Below are 25,072 nucleotides of genomic sequence, written 5' to 3' on the forward strand. Positions count from 1 at the left end.
TACATGATATTTGTAGAAGCACTAAATGAAAACTGGTACTATTGTACTCTTCGCTGGTACATAGCCGAACATAGCAAGGTAATTGTACAAAGCGTCTCCTGATGTGACACCACCAGTCTCAGCAACCACTACCAGCTAACGGAGATTCACGATATAGACGGCATGATTCCTGGAAGAAAATTGATGAATAATAAAGAAGCCAGGGGTACGCCATGTGAAGACACTTGAAGTAAGTTGACTATGTTGAATCGCCTCCTCATCATGACTCGTGCCAATGGACTCATTCCATCGTCGGCGGGAGTTTCAAGAAATCATAGGGAATTCCAAAAGACGCTTTCCCAAGTATGCGTTAGATGTGTTCAGAGCATGCCAGAGCGCAGAGCGACCTTGTAGATCCTGCTGATCGATGATGATATCGCCTCGTGAACGTAGAGAATTGAGAATGTGCAAATTGTTTGGTTGATCATTTCCTTGGACTTTGGCGGCCAAAAGGAGCGCGCTATCTCCGCCAAAGGTGAGACCGTTGATATTGACATTCTCATTTCGTACGAGCATCTCAACTGCAATTGGGTCGTCGTATATAACCGCCAAATGAAGGAGCGTTTGACCGAGGCTGTTCGTCACACTGGCATCGGTGCGAGAGTCTTGCAAGAGTATCTGGAGAATTTCATGCTGTCGGTATTCCAATGCCACTCAAAGTGGCTGCTGTGCCTTTGAGTCTTGACTGAAGACCTCAATGTCTTTTCGATTGAGTAGTTGCTTGATCATGGGCACGCTGCCCCGTGTGATTGCGATCGACAAAGCACTCTGGCCGTAAGAATTGCATAATGAAACCTGAAGGCAATTTTGTCGTAGAAGCCAACTCACAGCCTCGAAGTCGTTTTTTTGGACCGCATGCATCAAAGGCGTAAGCCTACCGTAAAGATGATTGATCCCTGCGGTGCACGCACAGAAGGAGCAATTATGCCGAGCATGCTCTTGTGAGGGATTCTCATCTTGACTGATCATCGTGTCGTCGGAAGGAAGAAATGGCGAACTTGGAAAGTTGCAGTACTTCAGCAAGATTGTGTAAAATCAAGTGCTGGGGTTGAGTGGTGCAATTTTAGGTGTAGAAATAAAATGAACCCTTAGATCAAAGGAAACCAGCGGAGACGGCATCTATTTATCTCGTCACGAACAGTCTCTCTATCCTGCCCGCAAACATTTTTATGACGGGGTCCATAAAGCAACTTTCTATTATCCCTACGTTCCAACTCGAGGCTCGCATGGTCCTTTCAATGGAGGTCGGTGCTGTCACTGAGCAACGGATATCGAAGATCGTCATTGTTATACAGTCTGCAAATAAGACATAGATCTGGGCGATCATCCACATCTCGCAAGTTTTCATGGCAGAATGTTGAACAGTCTTATACCAGAGCTATATGAAGCATTGGAAGGGGTCCCAAAGAGACTCAAAAGATCAATGTAGCTGGGTTTAAGATTTCTGTACGAAGCAAGCCGCAGTAAAAGAGATATTCTCGCAGAGGTGGTACCTAGGAAGCCACAGGACAGCACCAGAGTATATGGCTGGGTCCCCGAGAACGTTGTTCCTGCTCCTGGGACCTGCTTGGATGGACCATGGGAACCTTTGTGACCCCAGGGGTGGTCCTCTTGCTCCTAGCTTCATCAACCGCATCAGCTAGGACTACCAAGCCAAGATCCCTGCTCTCATTGCTGACTCATTGGCAACAACAATCTACAATCTCCACATCCTTTTGATGTCAAATATATACAGTTTTATTGAGGCCTTCGTTGGGGAATCGGTCGAGGGGCATATTTGCCTGCGTCACACCTCATTCCAAGCCCAGAAGACCCTCGCATTGTCGATATCAGGATCTCAGATGCCACACGATATATTCGTAACAATAATATTCGCCATGCTGGTTGAACAACTATAAGTACGTCCTCGAGAGCGTACAATACTCGAATACAAAGCGCTTTATTCTCTTTAACTATCTACTCGAGTTTTTCCCCCCTTCTTCGTTTCCCATTATTTTTCACCCGCTCCCATCGAAACGTCTGCTAGCCTCTGGAACCCTTTGGCTGTCTGTGACATGGGTCTTGCGCCTCGGGGAGAGAACAAGACTTGCTGCGGTCGCACTGTAAAGGGTGCATCTTGCAAAAACCGGCTCAAGCTGCGGGTTACCGAAAAGGGCCATCAGAAGTTGATGAGCCTTGCCGGACGTCCGCTTGACTTGACAACGTTAGAGTTCGCCCTTTGCGATATAGTAAAAGACTTTCTCTGCGGGCGGTGGCATCGGAGTCAGCAGGCGGACGATATTGCTCACCGGTGGTACCAAGCAGCTGTTCGGAAAACGACGCAAGCGGAGCTTAATTTTCACCATCTCCAACCACCAGTGGGGCGTACATCTATGTTTCTTGGAAGTTCAGATGCCCAGATGTCCGAGCCAGATCACACCCACCGGCCATTTCTGGATGACGCGAGTCTCAATTCATTTGCCTACCTTCCTGCTGTGACAGAAGTATTACCAAGTACGGGTCCCTTTGTCAGCGCTGCGACACTAAGAGCAGACAATGTCCCATGGCATATCACACCAGAACAGCCCGCTTTCTTATCATGTGTCACCAATATTTGGGCCGGTGTGTAAGACATAGAACTCCACAGTCTGGGTCACAGTGATGAGGCTTACGACATGCATTGCACCTTTTGTCTGGCTGAAGATGAGGAAAGTGTGCATGAAAGCGTAGTACTACGCTGTGGGGAGTGTCGAGCTTTGTCACATCTTTCTTGTGCTGAAGATTGGTTGGACAAGAGAGACACGGGATTCAACACGTCGTGTTGTGTTTGGTGAGCGCAACTACCCACAGACTCGTGGAGAATATACTAACAGTAGGATACAGTCGCAACGAGGGAGCTCTGGAAGCCTTTATTCGCCCATGTGGAGGCGTGCCAACTAATATTGGAGCATGTACCAACAATGTGACTGCGGATGCGTCTCGTCCAGCAACATACAAATCCCAACTGAGCAACGAGCTAGTTCAGTGATGAGGCGTCGGAGTTCAAATCCGTCAAACAATTACCATCGCTCAGCAAGGTTGGGGAAAATACGTCGTCAGCTCTCCAGCCCCAATCAATCTAAATGGATTACTTCGCGGTGGTGGGCCGAAGTGCTTTTTCACGGTTTCAGAATGATACTAGACAAAAGAAAACCTTTCATTTGAGAAGTTCTTCCCATTCTTAAGCTATAAATAAATACAGAATCAGCTTTCGCTTATCTTCAGCACTGCAGCGCAACTGACATATCTCAAAGATGGAAACATCTTGGCCAGCCCTGTAGGTGATCGAGTAGCCCAAATCAGAGCGACAATCGCCACTCAATTGCCACATCCAACAGTCAGCGAAGTAAAACTGAGAACGGGTTGCCTAAGAATGTCGCTACATACAGGGATTGCATTTGGCGATAGAATTGGGATAGTCATTAAAAAGAGTAGTTCCTCCGAATTTATGGTAAGATGAACCTCGTTGATAGCTTTTCGCGCCACCAGCACTCCGGGCATTGAAACGAATAACCATCCTGCCAGCGTCGTACCGCGCTTGGCCAATAATTTGAAAGACCGCCAAGTTTGTCCGGAGACCGATCTTCGTATCTTTTCCAAAAGCCTTTTCTCCTTGCCCGCCTCCTCAGACAGTCACAACAAAGGCCCAGGGTCTTATCGCGCCGACCTTGTTCATCCAGAGGCTCTATGCGCCTAAAAAGGAGGAATATATCCGAACATGTCGATGGCGGCAGAAACTGGTGCTTGGTGACTGATGGTACGCGAATTCGTACAAGCGTAGAAATTTGTAGCAGGTGTCTGCACGCCATAGCGAAACACATTCTATCCAAGTAATCGCAGCGTTTGAATACCTCCAGAAGGACTTCTGTAGGTAGACAAAGAAGAGGTGCCGTTATCAGGGACTTCTCTGTCAAGATCTAAATCTTATTAGATAAACAATGCTGCCAAGGAGTGTCACTACCCACGTTATTCGGCCGACGAAACCATGAACGACACGAGCGATGATGAGAATCCGAAGTTTTCCATTCCATATCTCAAGGCTGAAATTCGTCGATCGAGTGAATTGAACTTTGTTTTTTTCCCCAAATTTCTGTGTCCTTTGTATCTGGCGTGGATGTATCTGATGTGGATGTAACTGGTGTGAAAATATTAAATGTCTTACAGGAGTAGCCGTGCCGGAGGACACTAATCCGGCCACCCCGAATTAGTGTCCCCCACCGTAATGCAAAATATCACCGTAATGCAAAACACTTTCCCGCACGTCTTCTTCCCTCAATTATACATCCTTAACTATGGCCGATTTCTATGAAAATGAAGTATTTCGTATGGAAGAGGCTGTTGGATATGCCTCTACCCTCAAAAAGCCAAATTTGACGCAGATCGCGGAGGAATATGCTATTTCGTATTATACTCTGTACCGCCGAGTCCGTCAAAAATCAACGCCCAGAATTCAACGAAAACCACAAAATAAGGCTTTAAATGACGTCCAAGAGAAAGCTTTATCCTTCTGGATTCGATCATTGGATGAAGCTTTTATCCCTCCGACACCAAATATTATAGAACAGTGGGCAAATCTGACTCTTGCCCGATCGGGAACATCAGACCGAACAGTCGGAAAAAACTGGGTTTATCGCTTTATTCAACGTTTCCCGGATGTTGATTTTGAGATGAGACGACAGAAGGTTATAGATTCAAAAAGAATGAGCCACGAAGATGTTGCTATTCTAGAACATTGGTATGATTTATTAGACAAAATTCTTGATGGTGTACCAGAAAGGCTTGTCTATAATTTTGATGAAACTGGCTTCCAATTGGGCCAAGGACAAACTCAGAAAGTCTTTACACGTCATAAAACAAAGATTCCACGTCTTGCCGGTGAAGAACATGGAGAGCGAGTTACTGTCGCAGAATGTATTGCGGCTGATGGTTGGAGAATGGAACCCCTCGTTATCTTTAAAGGACGCCATCAAATGGAGGCTTGGTATGATACCAAATTACCTGAGGAGTGGATGACTGCAACTACTGAGAAAGGCTATATGGTTGATGAACTTGCTGTGCTTTGGATCAAAGAATTTGACCGTCAAACGCAGCATCGCGTTAAGCAAGGCGAGCAAAGAATTCTTTTAGTTGATGGCTGTGGCTCACATCTGACATTTGAATTCTTAAACTCTGCTGAAAAAGCTGGTATCAAGATCTTTGGTTTTCCACCAAATAAGACAAATTATATTCAACCTTTGGATGGTAAGCCATTTTTGGCTTATAAGGCTTATTTTCGTCAACAAAATAACCTCATTTCACAGTGGGGTGGGGGTCTTACAGCAAACAAAAACTCATTTCTCGAAGACCTTATGGGCTTTAGAGATAAAGCTTTGACACAGAGAGTTTGCCGAAATGCGTTTCGAGAACGAGGAATTTATCCAGTCAATGCTAAAATTGTCTGTCAAAAACTGGAAGATGCCCTTCCTCCTATCCCAGATATATCAATTGATCTTCGGGATCAAAAAACACCATCACCACCACTGGAAAATATACTATCTTCAAGTCTAGAGAATACACCTTCAAAGACTACAGAAGACGTCCAGAAACGCCGCAAAAAACTAGCTCCCTTAATGGAATTAGATAGTATTACACCTCGGCAAAAACGGACGTTAGATCAAATACTTACAGAGATGGATTTCCACGTTCAGGCGATTCAAAACGCATCTTCTACGATCGCAAAAATAGCCCAAATCCAGGCCCCACGGGCTAAAAAATCTACCAAACGGCGATTATTAAACCTCAAAGATGATGGAATTTTACGTGTTAAAGATGCAAATCGATCTATTGCTGAGCGACGTGCTAAGGAAGATGAAAAAGAGGATAGACGGGTGGCCAAAGATTTTAAAAAACGCTTTGGATTTGAACCTTCTCGACCCTCAACAGATAAATCACCTATTGTGTCTTCTACGCCGATTCTTGGAGATAATGGTGATATAATTGCATATCAAGATTCATTTAGTATTTAGTTTAAAAATTGATGTTTTGTTGCGTGTTTTGCATTACGGTGATATTTTGCATTACGGTGGGGGACACTAATTCGGGGTGGCCGAATTAGTGGCCGACGGCACGGCTAGTTCATTTCACCTTTCCTCCATTAAGCGTGATGCGACGTCGGACATGTGACGCAGGTACGTTGCCATGACAACAAGTTACTCAATATTATAATACATTCTTTTCACCATGTTCGCTTTGACTGAGTCAAATTGTGAGGCGTAGAAAATTTCATACATAGTCACAACAGACTTTGATAAAAAAATCTTATGGCCACGACATGATTCACCCTGTGCTGGTACTACGAGTGCGAGTGATCATGGTTTTTCTATTATTTGGTCGTGTGACTTAAGCCATTGCTCTCGTTTAGTTGAAATTAACAGCACCGGTTATAGAGAGGAACTATCTACTCAATAGTCTGCCTCAACAAGCCTCTCCCAACAGCACTGCGAAAATTATACCCACGTTGATGACCCTTCAACAGGTGTTAAATGAAACGAGTCATTGTGCATCCGACCAATCAGCCTGATTAACACCATGAAATCTTGGGCTATCGTTCAACCTCTAGCCTGATAGCTGATATCATGAAGACATAGACAGATGATAGTTTGACTTTCGATTCTTTAATTCTATGTAACTTTTATAAACCATATATTAATGTGAGGCAGCGATGTTTTGTATGGAAGGATACCCTGCACATAGCCCGACTGCTAATTCTCTGGTGTCTAGTCTTGCTTGCGTGATAAAGTAGCTGTATTTCAGATCCGTACTTCACCTACTTCTATTCCAACCATTGCTACAATGGAAACGCGTGAGATATTTTTGGCCCGTACGGGGCACCTGCAGTCTGAACATGGTGATGTAGGTTTCCTTGACAGAAGACTACAGCGCCGCGAGGGCTGCAGGCGGGCCAGTAGCACTCCGTATATTTCAGGAGGAAGCAAAGCTATGCGGAAGCATACGTAGTACATACATGAGGGGTTCTGCGGCGGGCGGGAAGAAACCGCTGCGAGGAGAGCCCAACTCTCCTTCGAAAGGAACATCGCCGTTTCGAAGGAGAGGATATTGTAGTGATATAAGGCTGGTGCAGATCAGGAACCAAGCCGTCCCATCGGAATTAATGCCGAAATATCTATACAAAGAATCAAGTTGATTTCCAATCAACTTGTTCTTCTCGTTGTATATATAGTCTCATATTTCCCTCTGGATGACAATAACAATCAATCAATCTTCCTTTGAACTACAACAGGAAGAAGCCCCGAAGAACCCGGTATTACACAAATGTTTGCTCTAATATAACATCCTCCCATCATAGATAAACAAATCAGGGTGTAAATAGTGCAGGTTACTTTTCACCGCGGACTGATTTAACTTCGAATTTTGTGGGTACCAAAATTAGTACGGTGCGTCGTTAACCGTACGACGCCCAGCTTGTGAAAACGATTGGGTTCTTTAAAGATCAACCATGCAGAGGGTAAAAACAAAAGAATGGCGTCGCCGCTTTCACCGCTTAGCTCACACAAGACACGGTTATTAAACGAAATCAGGCATCAATATTTTTTTTTCTCTGATGGTGAACCATGAAACAAAATATTCTGGATTAGAAACTTATAAATTTACAGGGATATTGAGCAGCTCGGGGCAAAAAGGTATGTTGATCGCAGCAAGGTGTTTGATGCATAGCCGTTCAGCCAACGATAGCTTAACTTTCCGTTAGACCGTTTCTCCCCTTGCACGCCTTTGCTATTGTCAATAATTCAGAGTCTAAACGGACCCTCATACCCTCATTTTCAATATAAAACCTCAGAAATGTAGCTTCATAGAGTGCTTTCTTCCAAAGTTTTGTCTACGCCAAAAATTGCGAATATGCCCCAAAGAATTGAGCGTCGTTTTCTGACTTCTATGTCCATCAATTTTTTTCGCGGCTATCACTGCCCTGCTAGCTCCCACCGCTTGAATTACGAAAGTCTAGACGAAGAGCGAACGAACAAAACCGTAAGTCCCTTATTAAGGAAAATAGGACAGAATCAGGCTGAGTTTAAGCAGATTTTGTCCCGAAGGCCTCTTAAATCCCCTCGTGAAACCATGGATCTACTTTTCGACGGCTACCGGCCCATCTATAAACGCCACGCACTAGGCTGGGAAGTCGAATCTACATTTCTGCTCAGCACCTCACAGCAGATGTGCTATTACAAAGATAAACTGTTCGGCGGATATGCTACTTTTCTGATGGACCGGATTCTTGTCGATAGCTGTAAACCCACAACTGAGGAACCTGCATTCACCGCTTACCTCAACACATCTTTTAAACGACCGATTGCCCCTACAACACCAATAATGCTCCGTGCATGGCCTGAGAAACTTGATGGTCGGAAAACCTTTGTCAGGGGATCGGTACATGTTCTTGGTGAAAGTGATGAGTGAGTCGAGGCCATTCAGGCCGATGCTCTATTCATCAAGCCTAAGATTTGAGATTTTCCTATGAGCCGTGGCCGTCACATTTTAGGTGTGGGAATTAAGCCAAATTGCCATCTATAAATATGCACGTTCATGTACAACTGAAAAAACTACCTGTTCCAGATACATATATATTTACACGCTGTTTATTGAGGTCTTAATCGTTCCTCGTTCATATCGTCTGACTCATAGCCATGAATATAATATATACCTATGAAGTTGTGAATCGATCAGATAATTGCTTGTTTGCATGAGGAGTTGAGTCTTCATAAGAGAGCAAACGTCCGGAAGCTCTTGATATACGGCAATTTCTACTTTTGACAATGGAGCATACTCAGAAAACAAGCATCTTATCTGAAGACCCTCCGGCCTATGCAAAACATGGTATGTTCAGCCCGGCACCTAAGAGAGTATACACACGCCTAAAACCCCCACAGATTGGAGACACGCTGAAGAATTCTGGGAAGCGAGAGAATCGAAATCGCCCATTCAAAGGTGGAAAATGTCTATTTGTATCGATGTAGCCTTTTTGAAGTCAGCACACCGGTTCTCTTCTCCGCAGAGCTTCCGAGATGGAAGAATAAATTATCTACAGGCCAAGTCCCGAGTGAGATGTTTCCGCCAGGAAATCAAGGAAAGAGACCTGAGCTATGAGGATATTAAACCAATGAAAATGTCCGTTTACGGCGAATATGCTAAGGTGATGAATTTGGTTGAAGCTTGGACAGGTGAGTGACCGAAGACAAAATGAGAAAGGTGGGCTATTGACCTCGTCAGACTACCGATACCCTTGCCCTTGCCAGTGAACAAAGTAGGGCAGGATCTAAGGAATGCACTTCCAAGCATTCTGCTTGAAATTAATCATAGGCAGCAAAAGAATGAGGGTCGAAAGCAAATTCGCCCCTAGGCACATGCTTTCTTTCTCGAGTCGTCCACGAGACAGTGCTAGACCTTATTGCCCTTAATAGAGCACCAATCTGAAATCTTTCATTGCATAGACTCAAGGATACATGTAATTGAAAATTTGAGACTAGCGCTTTTTGACCAAGCATTGTTTGAGATAAATAATTTCGAAAGTTAACAGGTAACTTTTATTTCACATTCGAAAAGCTCAAACTGATACTAGAGCTCGTACTGATAATCCCTTGAATTAGCTGAACGACATGCTTATTTTAAATCCGAGACCAATGACTCATATTAACCATCGCGTTCGATATGGTCATCTCTGTGTTCTTCGATAAAGTCTCTATCTCTAATGCTTGAAAGTTGCAAGGGAGGGCTCCTCTCAGGGCTTGCGCTTTTCCTATACATATCTCGGTTTGCGTTCTCCTCAACATTACTGGCAGCTGGAACTGGGCAATAAGGGTGTGAAATAGACCCGCGATTGGGATGAGCTTTGCTGGTTTTGGTAGCGCCATAGTCGGTGGTTTGATGACCCTCGGATAAGGTGAAGTCACCGGAAATCAAAGTATTTTCGTTCCTTGATACTGTCAGTGAGTAGAAAATGTAGCAAGTAACTTTGAGTACATGTAACTTGGGTCTTTGCACTTGTACTGCCCCACTTGGCCATTTCCTGTACCTGAGACAATGTTAGTATCTCTTTTCATGGTTTGTTGTGGAGAAACTCACTTCAGGATTCAACTTTTTGCGCTCATATTGCATTTCTCGAGGTGATATACAAGATCTCAGAAAAAAAAATTTTGAGCTCCCGACTTGGATTAGGTCATTAATGTGGGAGGCGTAGAACTCCAGGAGACTCCGAGACGTCATTGTGTCGGACTGAATGAGGCAGAATTACGGTCATTACGTACGTGTATGCACTCTTGGCTAGTTCTTATTGGTAATCGCCCTATATAAAATAGTCAGGGGTACATTACTAGAATGACAGACCGACTGATCTAAGGCCCCTTATTGGTTTAGCGTATGACAGGCGAATTAAAAAAAAAAGAAGGGAATGAATTGATCGATCTTGTCTGTTTAGGAGACTCTGCTTCTCTTTACGAGGTAGCAATTTCCTGTGCCAAATGTCTTTCATCATCCTGAATCACCTTCCTTAATTTGAAGAGCTTGAAAAATACTAGCAACGCAAAGAAAATACAAAATGTCAAGCCAGTGATAACAGTAGTGACAATTGACATTACAGACCATTGACCACCACGGGACGTGTATATGTTGATGATTGTAGTGAGCAGCCCCGCTGCCGCGTTTAGTACCGCTGGCCTTCTTCTCGTGAGCGTGGGACGTTCATCAAGTTAAACTTCCGGACCACTTACGTGAACAATTTATTGATAAGCCATGTATAAGTCCTTCGTAGTTTGCGAACTCGTAGTAGCAGTAGAATACCAGTAATTGCGCCCACAAAGAACAGAAAGGCGATGGCGAGCAGAGGAGGATTCTGTATGGTGCTTAAAACTGCTTGGCCGGCCTTGTTACTGCTAAGAGCATCCTCGACTTGACTAGAATTTTGCAGTGAAGTAAAAGTACCTGGTATGACGAGATATCCTGCTAATAGAGTCCAATTTGCTGCACTAACAGCGATGTTGTATCTCATTTCCATCTGGGCTTCATCCCTGAGCATGTTTGCGTAGACCGTTTCATTGACGCAATTTGTGGTGGATTCGAATGTCTTTATAGGACTCACATCATGCTCAGGTTCTGCGACTAAATCATGTAATTGCTCTTTGTGGAGCTGGGTGGGCTGTTCTTGAATACCTGTCATGACTTTTGCAGAGAAAATTCAGCATTGGCATTTTGGCTTGCCATAACCTCAAGCAGGTTCTCGAGACAAGTGAGCCCTATTTATGGCAGAGATGATTACCCAAGATGGAAATTACAGTCATTGAGATTCACAATTAATTTCACATCTGGGGAAAATTGGCATGAGCTGGGAACATCAATTTTGTGAGGAGGCTGGTTAACAGATGCACCGATGTACGAGGCACTCAGTTTCTAGTAAGCTAGCTCAATAAAACGCGACATCGGTAAAGCAAACCTTCGGATTATTGAAATTGATTTTATCAAACCCTAGCCAAATAAAACTCTCAACTTGTTTTGGAAGCCCGCTAGAGGTATCATTCGTCAGAAAGTTGAAGATTGTACGTGGATGGTCGTATATCTTACATCAAGAATAGAATACTGAACATTTTCGCAACAGGGCTAGATTATACGTCAAGCCAGGCAGCAGTAATTAGCTCTGGTAGCTAGTTACTTACAATACTTCCCTACTAATGGGCTTGGCATGGAATTTTCACCTTCGAAAGCCGCTGTGGTGTTTGCTCCAGGAATGCTCTCGAAGTGAGAAGACGATGTCAGTATAATTAATACACAGTGATCCAGACAAGTCAAATCACAATGGCCTCTTGATTTATTACAAGTTATCTCTAGCCTGAATAAAATGTAAGCAGGCAGTATACAGGCAATCACCGGCTGTTATTAAAATGACATGAGACGCTCAGCACACCATCATACTCCGAACCCCCGTTTGCCCTTCAAAATTTCTGGAAAGCTTTCCGGTACGCTACTGAGAAAGAGTGAGTATAGCTTATGGAATAAAATCTGTTGCAAAGAAATGAATTCCTTTATTGACACGGTTCATACCAATATTCATACATAAGCTACTTGTTATGGTTAGTGGCAGTTGCCACGGGATGGAAAAGCCGCACACCCTGGCCAACTTGTACACAGACAGTGAACGTATTCCCAGAGCTCGCTAATTTTCCTGCAATATTAATTACAAACGATGTTCCGCTCGACGATGCACCGGTCAGATAGCAAAGGATGGCCAATAATAAAGATCCTTTTAGCGCTGGGGTGTAATAGCCAATGAATGCGTGGCCGTAATTCCTGTTCTGATCTTATTCTATCAATTGTCCGATCGTGTCTTGGAGAAACGCAGCGTGTCATAAAGCCTTACCAAGCGGGAAGCCATGTCATCTCAAGCGTCAAAGAGCCTGAGCATAGAAGTCTGCAGCTAATGACACCATTTTCTATGGACAATATACCGCTCAGACAGACGTTGAGTGGAGGCAAGTCGACTACCTGGTTCACTTGACAAAACCATTTTTTCGGTTCACCATGGCGTTGATGAAGACCAAAGACGTCACAATCCACAGCGTGTTCCTCGTGTACAGGAAACTCTTGGAGCATATCGAAAGATCAAATCGCAAATTGAAGAGAAAAACCACCCCCTGGAAGAAGGACATGTATGGCGCGTTGCTCGCTGCGAGGCAAAAACTGAAAGAGTATTATGAAAAGACCTACCGCGCCCACGGTTTCCTTTATGGCACGGGAACATCACTTGCTCCTCAATATAAGTTGAGTGCCTTTGATGATAGAGAGTACTCGACTTGCCATGAGAATACGTCAAAAAGGTATTGTGAATACTTGAGAGCGTGTTTCACACAGTACCAACAGCAAAACCCCGAGCTATTATTCCGGACAGTGCGGCGGACTTCCGCTCTCAATAGTTCGGAGCTTGATCGACTACTTGAGCCACTTGATGCATCCATGCTGCACGAACGGGCGGATTATGACGAGGTAGACCAGTACCTCAGAGCAGGTAAGGGCATCCGCCACAGTATACCAGGGCGACTGATTAACTTCTGATAGCAAATGTCCCCCTCCCGCCACGGATTTATTGGAAGGAGCACGAGCATGAGTTCCCAATTCTCTCTCGGCTTGCACGAGATTTGCTTTCGGTTCCGGCCACCGGCGCAGGTGTAGAAAGGCTTTTCAATAGTGCACGAGACATTTGCCATTATCGTCGGGGATCTCTGCATGAAACGACAATTCAAGACTTGATGATGTACATGTGCTCAGAAAAACTCACGCTGGAGGAGCAGCAACTGACCCGCCTCGAGAAGCCGATGGAGGGCGAAGGCCAAGAGGCACTTGAAGAGGATGAAGCGCTGAAGGCAATCGAAGAGGATGCTGAGCCGATCAGCGACGATGAGGAAGTTGACGAGGGGGACGATTTAGAGTTTAATTCAGAGCTTCAGGAGCCATACCGGGTAGACTGCGCGCTAGCAGAGACTGGCAGGAGTCCAATATGTAGCCAGACTTACAATATGGAACATGAGGAGGACAGCGTGGAGGAAGAAGTTGACGAAGACGAAGAAAATTCACTTCCACCTCCTATCACGCAACTTGGTGGAAGAGATCAGCGGAGATCTTCTGGGAGAGTTACAATGCCCTCCACTCGACTGCAGGGTTATGAGATCTACTAGTCGTAGTCATGAGCGAATATAATTATGTTTTTGTCGATAAAAATTGATCATAGGGTCCCTAGCTGTAGACCCAGGCATTCGAACAGAAGTGATACCATTATATAATCGAAAATTACTGCACAATTTAATGCCAAATGACAAGTCAACTTTTTTTGCTTTTTTGGGTTATCGTGGGTGCCCATTTGGGCCTTGGGTTGGGTTGCCCAGATGACAACCCGCCCATGGGCTTGCTGACTAAGACCCAACCCTACCCATGGGCTGGGTTTTTCCGGGCGGGTTTGGGCGGTGGGCGGGTTTTGGCGAGGCCTACTTTCTAGATTGAAGACCGATTTCCGACAATCATGTGACTGCTGAATTATTTAAATTTATTCTGCATGAAACCAGAGATACTTAATATTATAACCAAGCATACAATTCAATAATAGTGGATATGCGACTCCTTAAGCCGGACACTTTCAAGTTTATCTAACATTTGGCGAATAATCCCTTTTAACATTCAAGATGCAACAATCATGAACACCGCTATTTTCAGTTACATACATCGAGTCGAAAGCTGAACGGACTAAGGTCGTCTAGAAAGAACCTAACATCACCGTTGTTCAAACGCATGTGCTCGGAAACTCGCGGAAAATTCCGCCCTTGTTTCTTTCGCGAGTGAAAGTATTGACCATTAAATTGCAGTGTTGGTGCAGTCTCAATTTTTCGGCAAAGTATCAGAGTATATTATTGCTTCGAAGCTCGGCCTTAGCACAATAGTTTCAAATTTTAACCTTTTAACCATCATATCCTTATTTTGTCCAGCTTCTTCTTCAATTTCGGATATTGGGTTGTCTTTGGAGTATCAGAGCGTTTGTCGGCCCTCAGAGATAGCGACAGCCCCAATGAAATTGCATTTTACTTCGTGGCGTTTGATATTACTAATCACTATTCAGCGTAGCAGAAAAGATATTTCTTTCTTGAAAAGCACAGGCGCTGGTTATATGTGAGGAAACTCTACATTTGCGGTCGCACGGATTGTGATCAGCAAAGATTTAGTCGAGAATCGAGACTATTGCTTGTCCCATCCGTTTACGCCTGGACGGTACGGCAAAGCACTCTGATTTCGCACGCACCCAGTAGGAGAAATGGCCTGCACGTGCATTCCGACCAGGCGCGTCACAAATGCGATCCAACCGTGTTGATTCCAGGCCATACGAGGCATTCTTCGGCCTCCTTGCGTTATCTCAATATCTCCACCCGAGCATGATGTCATATAACATCACGGAAAACGGTTAGGCCACTAACGCAGCTCCAGATGTCATGTTCATACCAAGGAACCCCGTAGAAAAACGAGACGTCCTTGAGAGTCTCCCGAAGTTCCAGTCAACTTTTTACGTCTAATTTTCAAAACTCCCCCATTTCCCATTCAAAGTTTCAACACCAAACCAACATCTCTTCTCCCTTCAATTTCTACTTAACGAACCAGTAGGTCTGCCTCTCCCTCTCTACCTCTACCACCATGTCTTTCCTCGCCTTTATCCGGGCCTCATCCCGCCAAGCCATTCGTTCCAACTTCGCCCTCTCTGCCTCTGCATTTCACACCTCATCAGCGCGAAGCTTGAATGAGAATGATAGACGTCAGTATACAAACCAAAACAATCTGCGATTGCCACGACTAACCCTACGCAGACTGCGAAGACCTCCCCAACCACTACGAATCCCACAAGCAGGAGGGCCTCAAGGATAACAAGGATGGGAAGGGAAAGTGGAAGTCCGAGTTGGCAAGTACAAGCGAGCAGAATGTGAAAATTCCCCTTTCCAACCTCGTGAAATCTATTGGAGCTAACATGTTATTCAATTAGTTGAGAGCGGATCGGGGTGAATTTGATGGCGAACATCCCAGTTTCGAGTCCATGCAGCAGAAGACGAAACACTTACCTCATGAGACCTACAAGGAATCCGGAAATAAGCAATGAGTGAAGACTGAATAGTTGGGCTTTTGGGGTGTTTGATTGATCATACTTGAGGTTTATTTTTGTCCTGGTGCATGTATTTGATATTTGAGAGATGTCGTTGCGGAATTTTCTGGTGTGATTTGTACAAGGTTTAAGGCATTAACAATGTCAATCGAGAGATTAATTTGTTATGGTTCCCTGAGCAGGTCAGTGATTTGGAAGAATATGGTCAACGATAGAAGCATAGACATAGTATGAACAGATCATCCATGCCATCCTGCAAGCGGCCAAAAATGCCAAGTCTCACGGAATCACAAGTCACCTACAATGGATACCCGGTCATTCCGAGGTGCCCGGCAATGATAGAGCAGATAAATCAGCCTGAGAGGTAACAGTGCCTAGGAAAACCTACCTATTCGCCTCTACTATCTCACGAGAAGGCCGTCATACGACGAGTGATCTATTCTGAATGGGGGAAGAAATGGAACGAATCCAGAATAGGTAGCCACCTTCGGCGGGTTGATAGCACACTACCAGTCAAATACACAAAGCAACTTTACTGGTCCCTACCTAAAAGCCGAGCCTACTTGCTGACACAATTGCGAACGGGGCACTGTCCTGTGTAGAGTGTAGGCGATCTTTATGACCCTTCTTGCTATATCTGTGACCAGCACTAATGTAATACTAGAGGTTGGGGTGAATTTCTTGCCACTCTGACTAAGAGCCTGCTGGCAGAATGGTCATCGTTTGGCCAATCATCGCGGACCCCCCCCCCCCCCCCCCCCTTCCAAACGTTGAAAAGCAACTTTTCACCACGGTTCACTCCATTTTTGGAGGATTCGAAGTCTCAACAGATTAACTTTAACTTCGCCGTTCTTAATACCTTTCGAATTGCTGTATACTCTTTTAATGTGAGGCCATCATATTATTCGACCTATTTTTCACCACCTAATATATCTCAACGCTTTTTCAGAATTGATAGCCTTGATAAGTCTGAATTCCGGTTCCATTTTACTGAAAACTTGGCAAAGTCACTCATGAGTTAGAGCTCATGCGGAGTTTAATCAGCGCTGACAAGACCTCTTTGCCGTCGCCAGATTCAAACACCCTTTTTATTTCATCCTGCTGATCCAATCGTCTTTTTGAGACATCCTTCCTTCCCATATTCGGTCTTAAATTCACAACTGCCACATGAACCCCTAAAAGCACAATCAGAAGGTCTTCTGTGGAACCCGGATTTCTCCACGCTTTTTCCATATGCTGGACTCTGACGTCAATGGTAGCGATTACACACCTGCTATTCTAGACACCAGTGCTTCTCGAGACGGTCTCACGGGATCATCTAAAATCATCCGCGGGTTCTCTGCGTCCCAGGTCTCTTCCTCCAAACGGTTACACGCGCCGGCTGTGGATGTCAGTCCCATCGCTGGATACACAGTTCCATCTGAAGCTGATACAACGGAAAAGACAGGTCAACCATTTACTTTGAAGGGTTCATCCTGGGACGATCAAAGCTCCCCTAGTGGAAGTTTGGATGCTGTGACGAAGGCTCGATTGCACAGGTACTCATCCGAGTGCCTGACTCAATCATGCTCCCGAAGCAAAGCCGCCTCCCTCGATGTTGCGGTCGAACTGATGACAATCAAACCGAGTAAAGAAGGGACCAGTAACGACGATAGCGCTACAGAATCCAAAGATGACCCTGATAGTTTATTGAATAATAATTACTGCCCGTCTGACTGGGAAGACATGGCCTCCAAAAGTGGCGTATCCAGTGTTGACGAAAAGGAACTCTTTCCATGGGCAGACCTATGGCCAAGCATTGTATCGCCGCCGTCGCTGCTTTCAGCGATGATATATGAGGCCTCGCCGTTGACGGTCCACCCTGCTAAAGCAATCAGAACAGGACAATCAAGATTGTCGCCTGCACTTCAACGGTTGTGTGCTCCACCAAATGGCCCTTCCTTGACATCTTCACAGGACAGGGGTTATCAAAACACATTGATAAGGAGCGGCCTCGATATTCCGTATTCTAAGCTGGGCACTCATACGCCTTCCTGTTCTGTTGCCGCTTCACCCAAACCTACTTCACCCAAACCTACACCGGAGGATATTCTAGTGGATGAGGTAGTGGATGAGGTCAACGAGTCGCTAAGATGCCACCTGCAGTGGGAACGTCAACAGCAAAGTACCACGATTGATGCCGTTTTAAATCGACAACATAAACTGAATATTACGGTAGACCTCAAAGAATGCCCTTTCTCCCTGAAATGTAATAATGAGAGCCAAAAATATGGGCAAAGTGATAATGTGGCTCCTGATTCGCCAATGGAGACAGGACAATCTCATGAGAACAACGTACGGAACCACTACTTCGATGGCGACATATGAGAATCTCACGTCAAGTGATGGCGTTATTTTAGGTAAATGCAGTCGGAGAGGAGAGCCGCAGGATCGAATTTTTTTCTTTTCACTGCATTTGTACCTTAATGGCGAGAACAGCATTAAGTTTCCTTCTCTGATGGTCTACCAGGAAAGCGGCGGGCCTTGGCATATATGAATAACAGCAGTGACGAGTTGACAAGTGAGGCAACAAAGTAGCTTTATGACTTCTTCTTAGTTCAACCACAGACAATTAAAGAGAAGTACAAAAAATGTGCCCATATTCTTAACACTCAAGGTGTTATTCATCGCATGGGAAGCTGTTAATTTTGTTAAGCGCATTAAATCTGAACATCGTCCGGAATTACCGGAATAGTTGCCTATTGTAGTGGGAGCTGTGCCCATGCCTAAGGCTACGCAGGCTCTGCCGATATCTGTGTACGTAATATACTGCCTTACTATGCCTATGTGGTTCTGGCAGCACTGGATAGCTTCATGAATGGCACACATCTCTTCATTACTGAATTTATAGCCCATCCTAGGCTTCCTTCTCCCTTGTAGGCGTCCTCTACAGCCCATTTTGGGTGTGGTGTTTTGGCTGGATCGACCCGTACGGCATGACCGTATTGCCATCGACCGTTCCCCTCTTCACTAACTATGTATAACTATTACATCATACATTTGGAATCACATGCTAGTCTGCGCACGGTCCTCTTTGCTAAATTCAACAGAAGAGGCTCATCAGTCCCAAAAGATATTTTATTGAGGGTGGATGTACCTGAACCAGCAATCAACCTTATCAGTGTTTATGATATATATACCTTACTCGACACCCATTGGATTTCCTCTACTGTCAAGTTGTTCATCATACACATTTTATATAGGCTTTCTACGGAGGGCACAATACTCAAGATCGAGATGATTGGAACATCTACTGCTGAGTACTTCTTCATACGAATTTGCATCCTATTTCTTCACAACATTGCACCAATTAGCACTTTATATTGTACTCATTTACTCGTCGTTCAATTCTTTCATCTGCCTACTTATCTTGAACGCATACCCTACTCCATCCAGATCTGGCTGACAGCAGAAGCAATATTTTTCACCACCATCTTCATACCACTCAAATACGCTCTCAGCCATTCTACTATTTGCCACACATCATTGTCTGCAGAGTGTAGAGAGAAATTGTTTAAGAGTTGCAATGAGAATGTGCCAAATCTAGAGAAATATCTCAGCCGGTGGCTTCTGGTCGCAGAAAGCCAATACATCAAGCGCGATGATGTAAAGGACTTCATCAGATGGTCATGCTTTGGGCCTATATGCACGGGCGAGCAGTTCCAGCAGCATGAGGAAGAAATTGAGATCTATACAACAGAAATTGAGAGGCGAATTGGACGAAATCTGCCACCAGGAAGGATGGGTGTGAAAGGCCTAGGGCAGCTTCTAAATGAAGCAGGCGGTTCACACCGTAGTTTGCTGTGGTACACCGTTAGTCACTTCTATCTCTTTCTCTCTCTGCTCTGTGTGATGGAACCCATGTCAGGCTAACATTCAAGTTCACCTAGTGTGTCTTTGTGGTTGATACAATAACGTATTGCAAGAAGTTGTGCCATGGATTTCACTTCCATCGCAACATGCTCCTGCGATTCTTCACCGTCTTTCCTTGTCGACCTCTCACGATATTCACGGCCTACCAATCGCCGGCACGGCATCTCACATACTGGCATCGCCCGCATACATCCAAAAACCGGCTACCAGTACTATTCATACACGGCATCGGAATTGGCCTGTACCCTTACACGGGCTTCCTCAGAGATCTTAACAGGGAGCTAGAGATAGGAGCGACTGACGATAGTAAGATTGGCATCATTGCACTTGAGATCATGCCGGTAAGCTCTCGCATAACTCATCCGGCCCTGCAAAAGGATGATATGATACGTGAGATTATGGAGATCATGCGGTATCATGGGTGGAACAGATTCATGCTTGTGTCTCACTCTTATGGTTCCATAATCGCTGCACACCTTCTCAAATCCGAATGCTTTGCTGCGCTCATCGGACCTACGGTCTTCATTGATCCAGTATCATTCCTCCTCCACCTACCTGACGTGACATACAACTTCATAGCCCGTCGGCCAGCACGAGCTAATGAATAACAGCTATGGTATTTTGGAAGTCAAGACATGGGAGTTGCTCATACGTTGGCGAGGAGGTTTTTCTGGATTGACAACATCATTTGGAAGGAGGATCTCGGAATCAAGGGCGAAAAGAATCAGAAAGAGGGTAGAAATGTTACTGTGGTTTTGAGTGGTAAAGATTTGATTGTGGACACCGAAACAGTGGGACAGTACTTGGTGGGTTCATCATCAGGCGAAAAGGCAGCCGAGGAGGAAGGAACACGAGCATGGAAAAACAGACCTTGGAGAGGGTATGGGCTTGAACTGCTGTGGTATGAACAGCTGGATCATGCACAGGTGTTTGAGTTTGAGAAGACTAGGCGGCCAGTCATTAGGGCGATCTCCGTATACTCAAACACAGGCTGAAAATGTCCCGATCAACCGACATAACCACCAATGATTATAGACTTCCAGGTGCCATATGACCTCGGTATAATGCCTGGGATATGAGCATTGATACTCAAGAATTTCCACCAGGTGCGGGAGGAAATTCAACTCCTGACTCCAAAGCAGACTTTTACTTTTTTGAGAGCTTGGGGACTCGATGCGGAAATTTTGGATGGGCTTAGCTGTATGGCTCAGGGAAAAGGGTAGTTGTCTCTATGAAACATCCGCGAATGCAGGATTCCGACTTGGCTTCAAATCTGACACTGAACCACCTATGCGGGTGCATTTTACCCATTGTATTGCTTGGGTGGCGATTGCCCTTGCAGGTGAGGGTATAAAGAAGTGGTAGAGGACCACACTGACGAGCGAGTCTTGCCCGTCGCCTATGGGGCTCTCTGGGGGACCCCCTCCCCGGCTCGAGGGCGCTTGGAAAATGAATCAAATATGGGCGAGGTCGGTTTCTGGAAAAGTGATTTGATACCAAATCATTGGCGGTTGTGCACATGAAAAGCCCGTGCATTGCGACGATTAGACGAAATATCGCATTCCTGAAGGCCGACTTCAGATATCGAGGGTTTTTGGTCGGGGTAAGTTGTCCACGCGCAACCTCGGCTGCTTGTCAGCACGGCTGTTAAGTCACGAAGAGGCCTTGTCACTCATACTCGGTTCAGCGGAAAAAATTGGGCTGATCATGGAATGTTGCATCCGGACTAGTTTTTGACTCCCTCCTCTGACTTGCTCTCGCCGTGTTAGCCCCTTCTTTTTAAGAACCGAATATGCAGTGGGGGGCGTACCCAGATCACCTTCAAGGCTGAATTGGCAGCATCCTGACCGAGGCTTCTTCTGAGGGTTAAGCACATGGTACATCTATTCTAGCGTGGGGAGCCGACTTGCATAAGTCTGTTTCCGCAAAAGGAAAATCTCCAAAGTCACGGCGTACTTCGATCGCATAGCCTCATTTGACACAGTGATAGCATCACGTCAACCAGAGAGGATCACAGGGGTATGAGGCCCTTTAAAGCTGGGGATATTGTGTTGTTTAGCCCATTTCCGATTCCCGAGTTACTTGGAGAAAGGTTTTGACTCACAGGATACGGTTGCCGCTCCAATCTGCTCGCCGGAGGCATTAAAGGTGGCCAGGCCAACAAGGCAGCGCCACAATCAAAAGGTAACCTTCGGGGAAAGTTACCTTGAGGAGTCCATTCACCTGCAGTCGACATAAAACGCAGTTTTTGGGATATGATTTCAGTCAGCGATGGCAATCTGCTATTAACAGTCGAAACGAAGGGGTGTGAGGATTCATTCGTACGAATGACCATGGCAGCGATGTCTTGCCGCTTTGTGGTGGTTCTAAAAGCCTCGCTAGCATGGACACTATGAGCCTGCTCAATGTCGACACATTGCATTTGCCGAGGGTTGATACCCTGGTTTGAAACCAAATATATTTGGGCTCGACTTGTAATTGTTCTCTCCGTAGTGGCCTTAGGTAACGACCGATTGTGCTTGATCTTCGTTCCGATAAGAGACTCACCCACAGCTTACTCTGGGCGGGTTGGGAAGACAACCGAGGCCTTGTTTGCCTTGCATATTAGGAAAACAGTTAGATCGGCATTTGTTGTCAGCTTGAAACTAATTTATAAATAATCCCGTTCGTCTTTGATGGCTTCAATGAACTATAATGGTCATATGCAGTACCTGCGGGATCAGTCTAATGCCATATAGCAGCGAGCGGGAGAAGTATTGCCTTGTGAAGCCTTGATTTTGTATCATGAGGCTTTTCAAGGCAATCCATAGCTTGAATGAGCGAATCAAACCCTTAGCCTGAGGTAATCCTTAAAGACATTGACATGAGAATGTTCCTCGGGCGGGCATATGGACTTGTGGATTTTATTGGCCAGATGGCTGTTAATATCCAAGTAAAAATTCGCGAGGAATGCGGCCAGATAGTACTGAGTGTTGAAAAAGATCCCAAGGTGCTTGGTATAGCAGGCGATTCAAAAAGTCCCTTGAGAAACAAAAATATCGGAAATACAATAATAGCTAAATATTTCAAACGAGACCAAACGAGCCAAGCTGCAAAAACTATCCCTCAATTAAGCGTAACAGGTCTAATATAGTCATCATGTCTATTCGAGGGAGCCACTGTGTTCCGGGTGCTCGAGTGATGACTCTGCGCTACACCAAACTGGCAGGTAAAACAGACTTGGCGCCATGAGAGGTTGAGGGTGCATGTACGGTTCCATGTGCCAGAGATCTAAATACTGTTGTCCGTACTGATCGGGTGCATATACAACATTCATTGGCAGTGCTGGTAGAACATTTTGAATCTGAATTGGCGGTTGACACTGATAACCTGGCGTCGAGAATACCGCCGTGTCTTTCTGAGAATAACATCTGTGACGGTGTGGCATTGAAGGCTGCAGATCGGATGGCCACGGGTGTAGAATGTTCTGGCACGCATCCATGCTCATGATGGTCAAAGGGATTTAGTTCTGGTTAGGCCAACCCAAGTCTTCGTCTGACAAAGATGGCTGCGCCGAAAGCAGAGATTTGTGAAAACGAAGCCAATGTCTGTTGAGCGTGTCTTTACGACGAAATCTAGCTCATCTTTGATCTTAGACTGTGATGTTACATATAATTAACCAGATAAGTTACCTTCGCATGCAATTCTGCTGCTGACATATATATAGCCTATTACTAGCGTGGGTCTTCCGATGACGAGACAGACTAGAAGACTATTGTATACTGATCAGCGAACAATTTCTAGTTGCAGGTTGAGCTAAACGGCTCACATCCGCAAATGCTTTCTGGCATCCCTCTTGATAACAGACGTGTGGCTTTTCGCCGGTGTGAATCCGTGAATGAACTTTCAAAGCACTGCGTTGAATGAAAGTTCTTTTGCAGCCTCTGACAGTGCAATGGTAGGGTCGCTCTTTGGTATGTATTCGATAATGTCGAGAAAGATCTGATTTCCGACTGAAGGACTAATAACAGTATTAGACAAGAATAAATCAAAATTGCTCGAACGTAGACGCCGAGGAAAACAGTATACTTTGCCGCAATGCTCCCACGAACATTCGAACTGTCCTCCTTTACCTGGAGGCATGGATATGAACAAAGGCCTTTCCTTTATGGAGGGTGGAGGGTGATGTGCTACCAGAATGTTGTTTTCAGAAGAAATGAAGGGCGGGAAGTTGGCAAGAAGCATCGGTAATTAGGATTGCGCGAAGTATAGGAGCCAAAGAAATATGACATCGGCGGAGGCGGAATCTGATTAGGAACCAATCTGCCGGTTCTTTCACCTCGATATTGAAAGGAACGCCTGGTACGGAGTATATTACACATAACTAATTAATCCTAATGAGTTGGCGTAAGCAGCTGAAGCTTAACTTAACTCTTAAGGTTTACGGCAGCCTATTACGCGAGCTGTGGGGCTTTGGATTGGTACGCTCGTATCAATCATCCCAGCTGATCTCTAACCGTTTCCGCTTTGACCTATCTCGTTGATCAACCAGGAAGTAGTTCGCTATCTTGATCTAATATTGTGAAAGTTTCACGTTTCGCTAGCTCCAAGAAAGAGTGGGCACACCTCGGGTCCGGCATTTGCAAGGATCTGCAGATATGTAAGCAGTAAACATGCCTCGTCTCCTTACATTCTTGTTGTAATTCAAGGGAGGCTTGATTGTTCTTATCTCAGAAGGAATACATGAGGCTATATATACAAGAGGATCAAGTTGATTGAAATGATTGAAAATCAACTGGATGCTTCGTATAGGTGTTTTTTGAATTAATTCCGATGATGCGGCCTAGTTCCTGATCTGCGCCAGCCTTATATTAAAACAATTCTCATGAGTTCCGGGCATACTGAAGATCCCATTCGTGGAACGCGCAAATAATGGTTGTCTTATTTCTGAGCGGTGATGAACCAATTTGTCTGATAACACATAAAATGAAGGTCTGCAGCAAACATGTAATCCTATCTCAGTATTAAAGGTCAACGGTCTAAAGTCTTGGCGAACTGTTGAAAGCTGACTTCGGCAGAGCCCGTCCATGGGCCACGCGGAAAGCTTGTGGACCGCCCGCATTTGTCCATCGTCGGCCCCTGAATGCATAAATGTCCCTAACTATAGTTGGTCGTAGAGAGTAGTATATCAGGGATAGAGTACTTTTTGGATCTTTTTAGCACCCCATTTGCAGGTACATTTGAGCTTACATATGCGAGAACGAGTCTCGAAATCAAGCTCTACCCTCGGCGATCTCTAGGTATTGTGTATGTTCTTTAGTCGACAACGTAAGAGAATGCGTGTTGTAACTAGCCTAATTTAGGTGTGTCTAGTTGTGCAAGAACGCGTAGTAGGAGGAAGTAGGAAGTAGTAGGCGGTGTAATAAGATGTACTAGGGTGCAAATACTCCTGAA

At 45.1% G+C, this 25,072-nt stretch overlaps 8 protein-coding genes across 8 annotated transcripts; 7 read left to right on the top strand and 1 right to left on the bottom strand.

Moving 5' to 3' along the window:
- Positions 1-2,093: 2,093 nt before the first annotated feature.
- On the top strand, positions 2,094-3,046 carry N7478_001371 (uncharacterized protein; the record flags this gene model as incomplete). Its single annotated transcript, XM_056917586.1, has 2 exons — positions 2,094-2,644; positions 2,902-3,046. The coding sequence occupies 2 exons, from the start codon at positions 2,094-2,096 to the stop codon at positions 3,044-3,046; spliced, it is 696 nt and encodes a 231-aa protein (XP_056785466.1).
- A 5,126-nt stretch (positions 3,047-8,172) lies between these two features.
- On the top strand, positions 8,173-8,511 carry N7478_001372 (uncharacterized protein; the record flags this gene model as incomplete). Its single annotated transcript, XM_056917587.1, has 1 exon — positions 8,173-8,511. The coding sequence occupies one exon, from the start codon at positions 8,173-8,175 to the stop codon at positions 8,509-8,511; it is 339 nt and encodes a 112-aa protein (XP_056785467.1).
- Positions 8,512-8,867: 356 nt separating this feature from the next.
- On the top strand, positions 8,868-9,280 carry N7478_001373 (uncharacterized protein; the record flags this gene model as incomplete). Its single annotated transcript, XM_056917588.1, has 2 exons — positions 8,868-8,928; positions 8,982-9,280. 2 exons carry the CDS (start codon positions 8,868-8,870, stop codon positions 9,278-9,280), a joined length of 360 nt encoding a protein of 119 aa, XP_056785468.1.
- A 3,338-nt stretch (positions 9,281-12,618) lies between these two features.
- N7478_001374 (hAT family dimerization domain-containing protein) lies at positions 12,619-13,769 on the top strand (the record flags this gene model as incomplete). Its single annotated transcript, XM_056917589.1, has 2 exons — positions 12,619-13,102; positions 13,153-13,769. The coding sequence occupies 2 exons, from the start codon at positions 12,619-12,621 to the stop codon at positions 13,767-13,769; spliced, it is 1,101 nt and encodes a 366-aa protein (XP_056785469.1).
- A 1,498-nt stretch (positions 13,770-15,267) lies between these two features.
- N7478_001375 (uncharacterized protein) lies at positions 15,268-15,724 on the top strand (the record flags this gene model as incomplete). The annotated part of the gene is made up of 3 exons (XM_056917590.1): positions 15,268-15,385; positions 15,438-15,550; positions 15,611-15,724. The coding sequence occupies 3 exons, from the start codon at positions 15,268-15,270 to the stop codon at positions 15,722-15,724; spliced, it is 345 nt and encodes a 114-aa protein (XP_056785470.1).
- Positions 15,725-16,960: 1,236 nt separating this feature from the next.
- Positions 16,961-18,094, top strand: N7478_001376 (uncharacterized protein; the record flags this gene model as incomplete). Its single annotated transcript, XM_056917591.1, has 1 exon — positions 16,961-18,094. The coding sequence occupies one exon, from the start codon at positions 16,961-16,963 to the stop codon at positions 18,092-18,094; it is 1,134 nt and encodes a 377-aa protein (XP_056785471.1).
- Positions 18,095-19,003: 909 nt separating this feature from the next.
- N7478_001377 (alpha/beta fold hydrolase) lies at positions 19,004-20,634 on the top strand (the record flags this gene model as incomplete). The annotated part of the gene is made up of 3 exons (XM_056917592.1): positions 19,004-19,579; positions 19,657-20,199; positions 20,251-20,634. 3 exons carry the CDS (start codon positions 19,004-19,006, stop codon positions 20,632-20,634), a joined length of 1,503 nt encoding a protein of 500 aa, XP_056785472.1.
- A 2,756-nt stretch (positions 20,635-23,390) lies between these two features.
- N7478_001378 (uncharacterized protein) lies at positions 23,391-23,751 on the bottom strand (the record flags this gene model as incomplete). The annotated part of the gene is made up of 2 exons (XM_056917593.1): positions 23,391-23,639; positions 23,683-23,751. Coding segments are annotated over 2 exons (318 nt in total), but the record flags the coding sequence as incomplete, so codon positions are not given.
- Between the last annotated feature and the right edge of the window lie 1,321 nt (positions 23,752-25,072).

Source organism: Penicillium angulare (assembly GCF_028827245.1).
Source record: "Penicillium angulare strain IBT 27051 chromosome Unknown utg000001l_segment0_segment0, whole genome shotgun sequence".
Classification (NCBI taxonomy): Eukaryota; Fungi; Ascomycota; class Eurotiomycetes; order Eurotiales; family Aspergillaceae; genus Penicillium; species Penicillium angulare.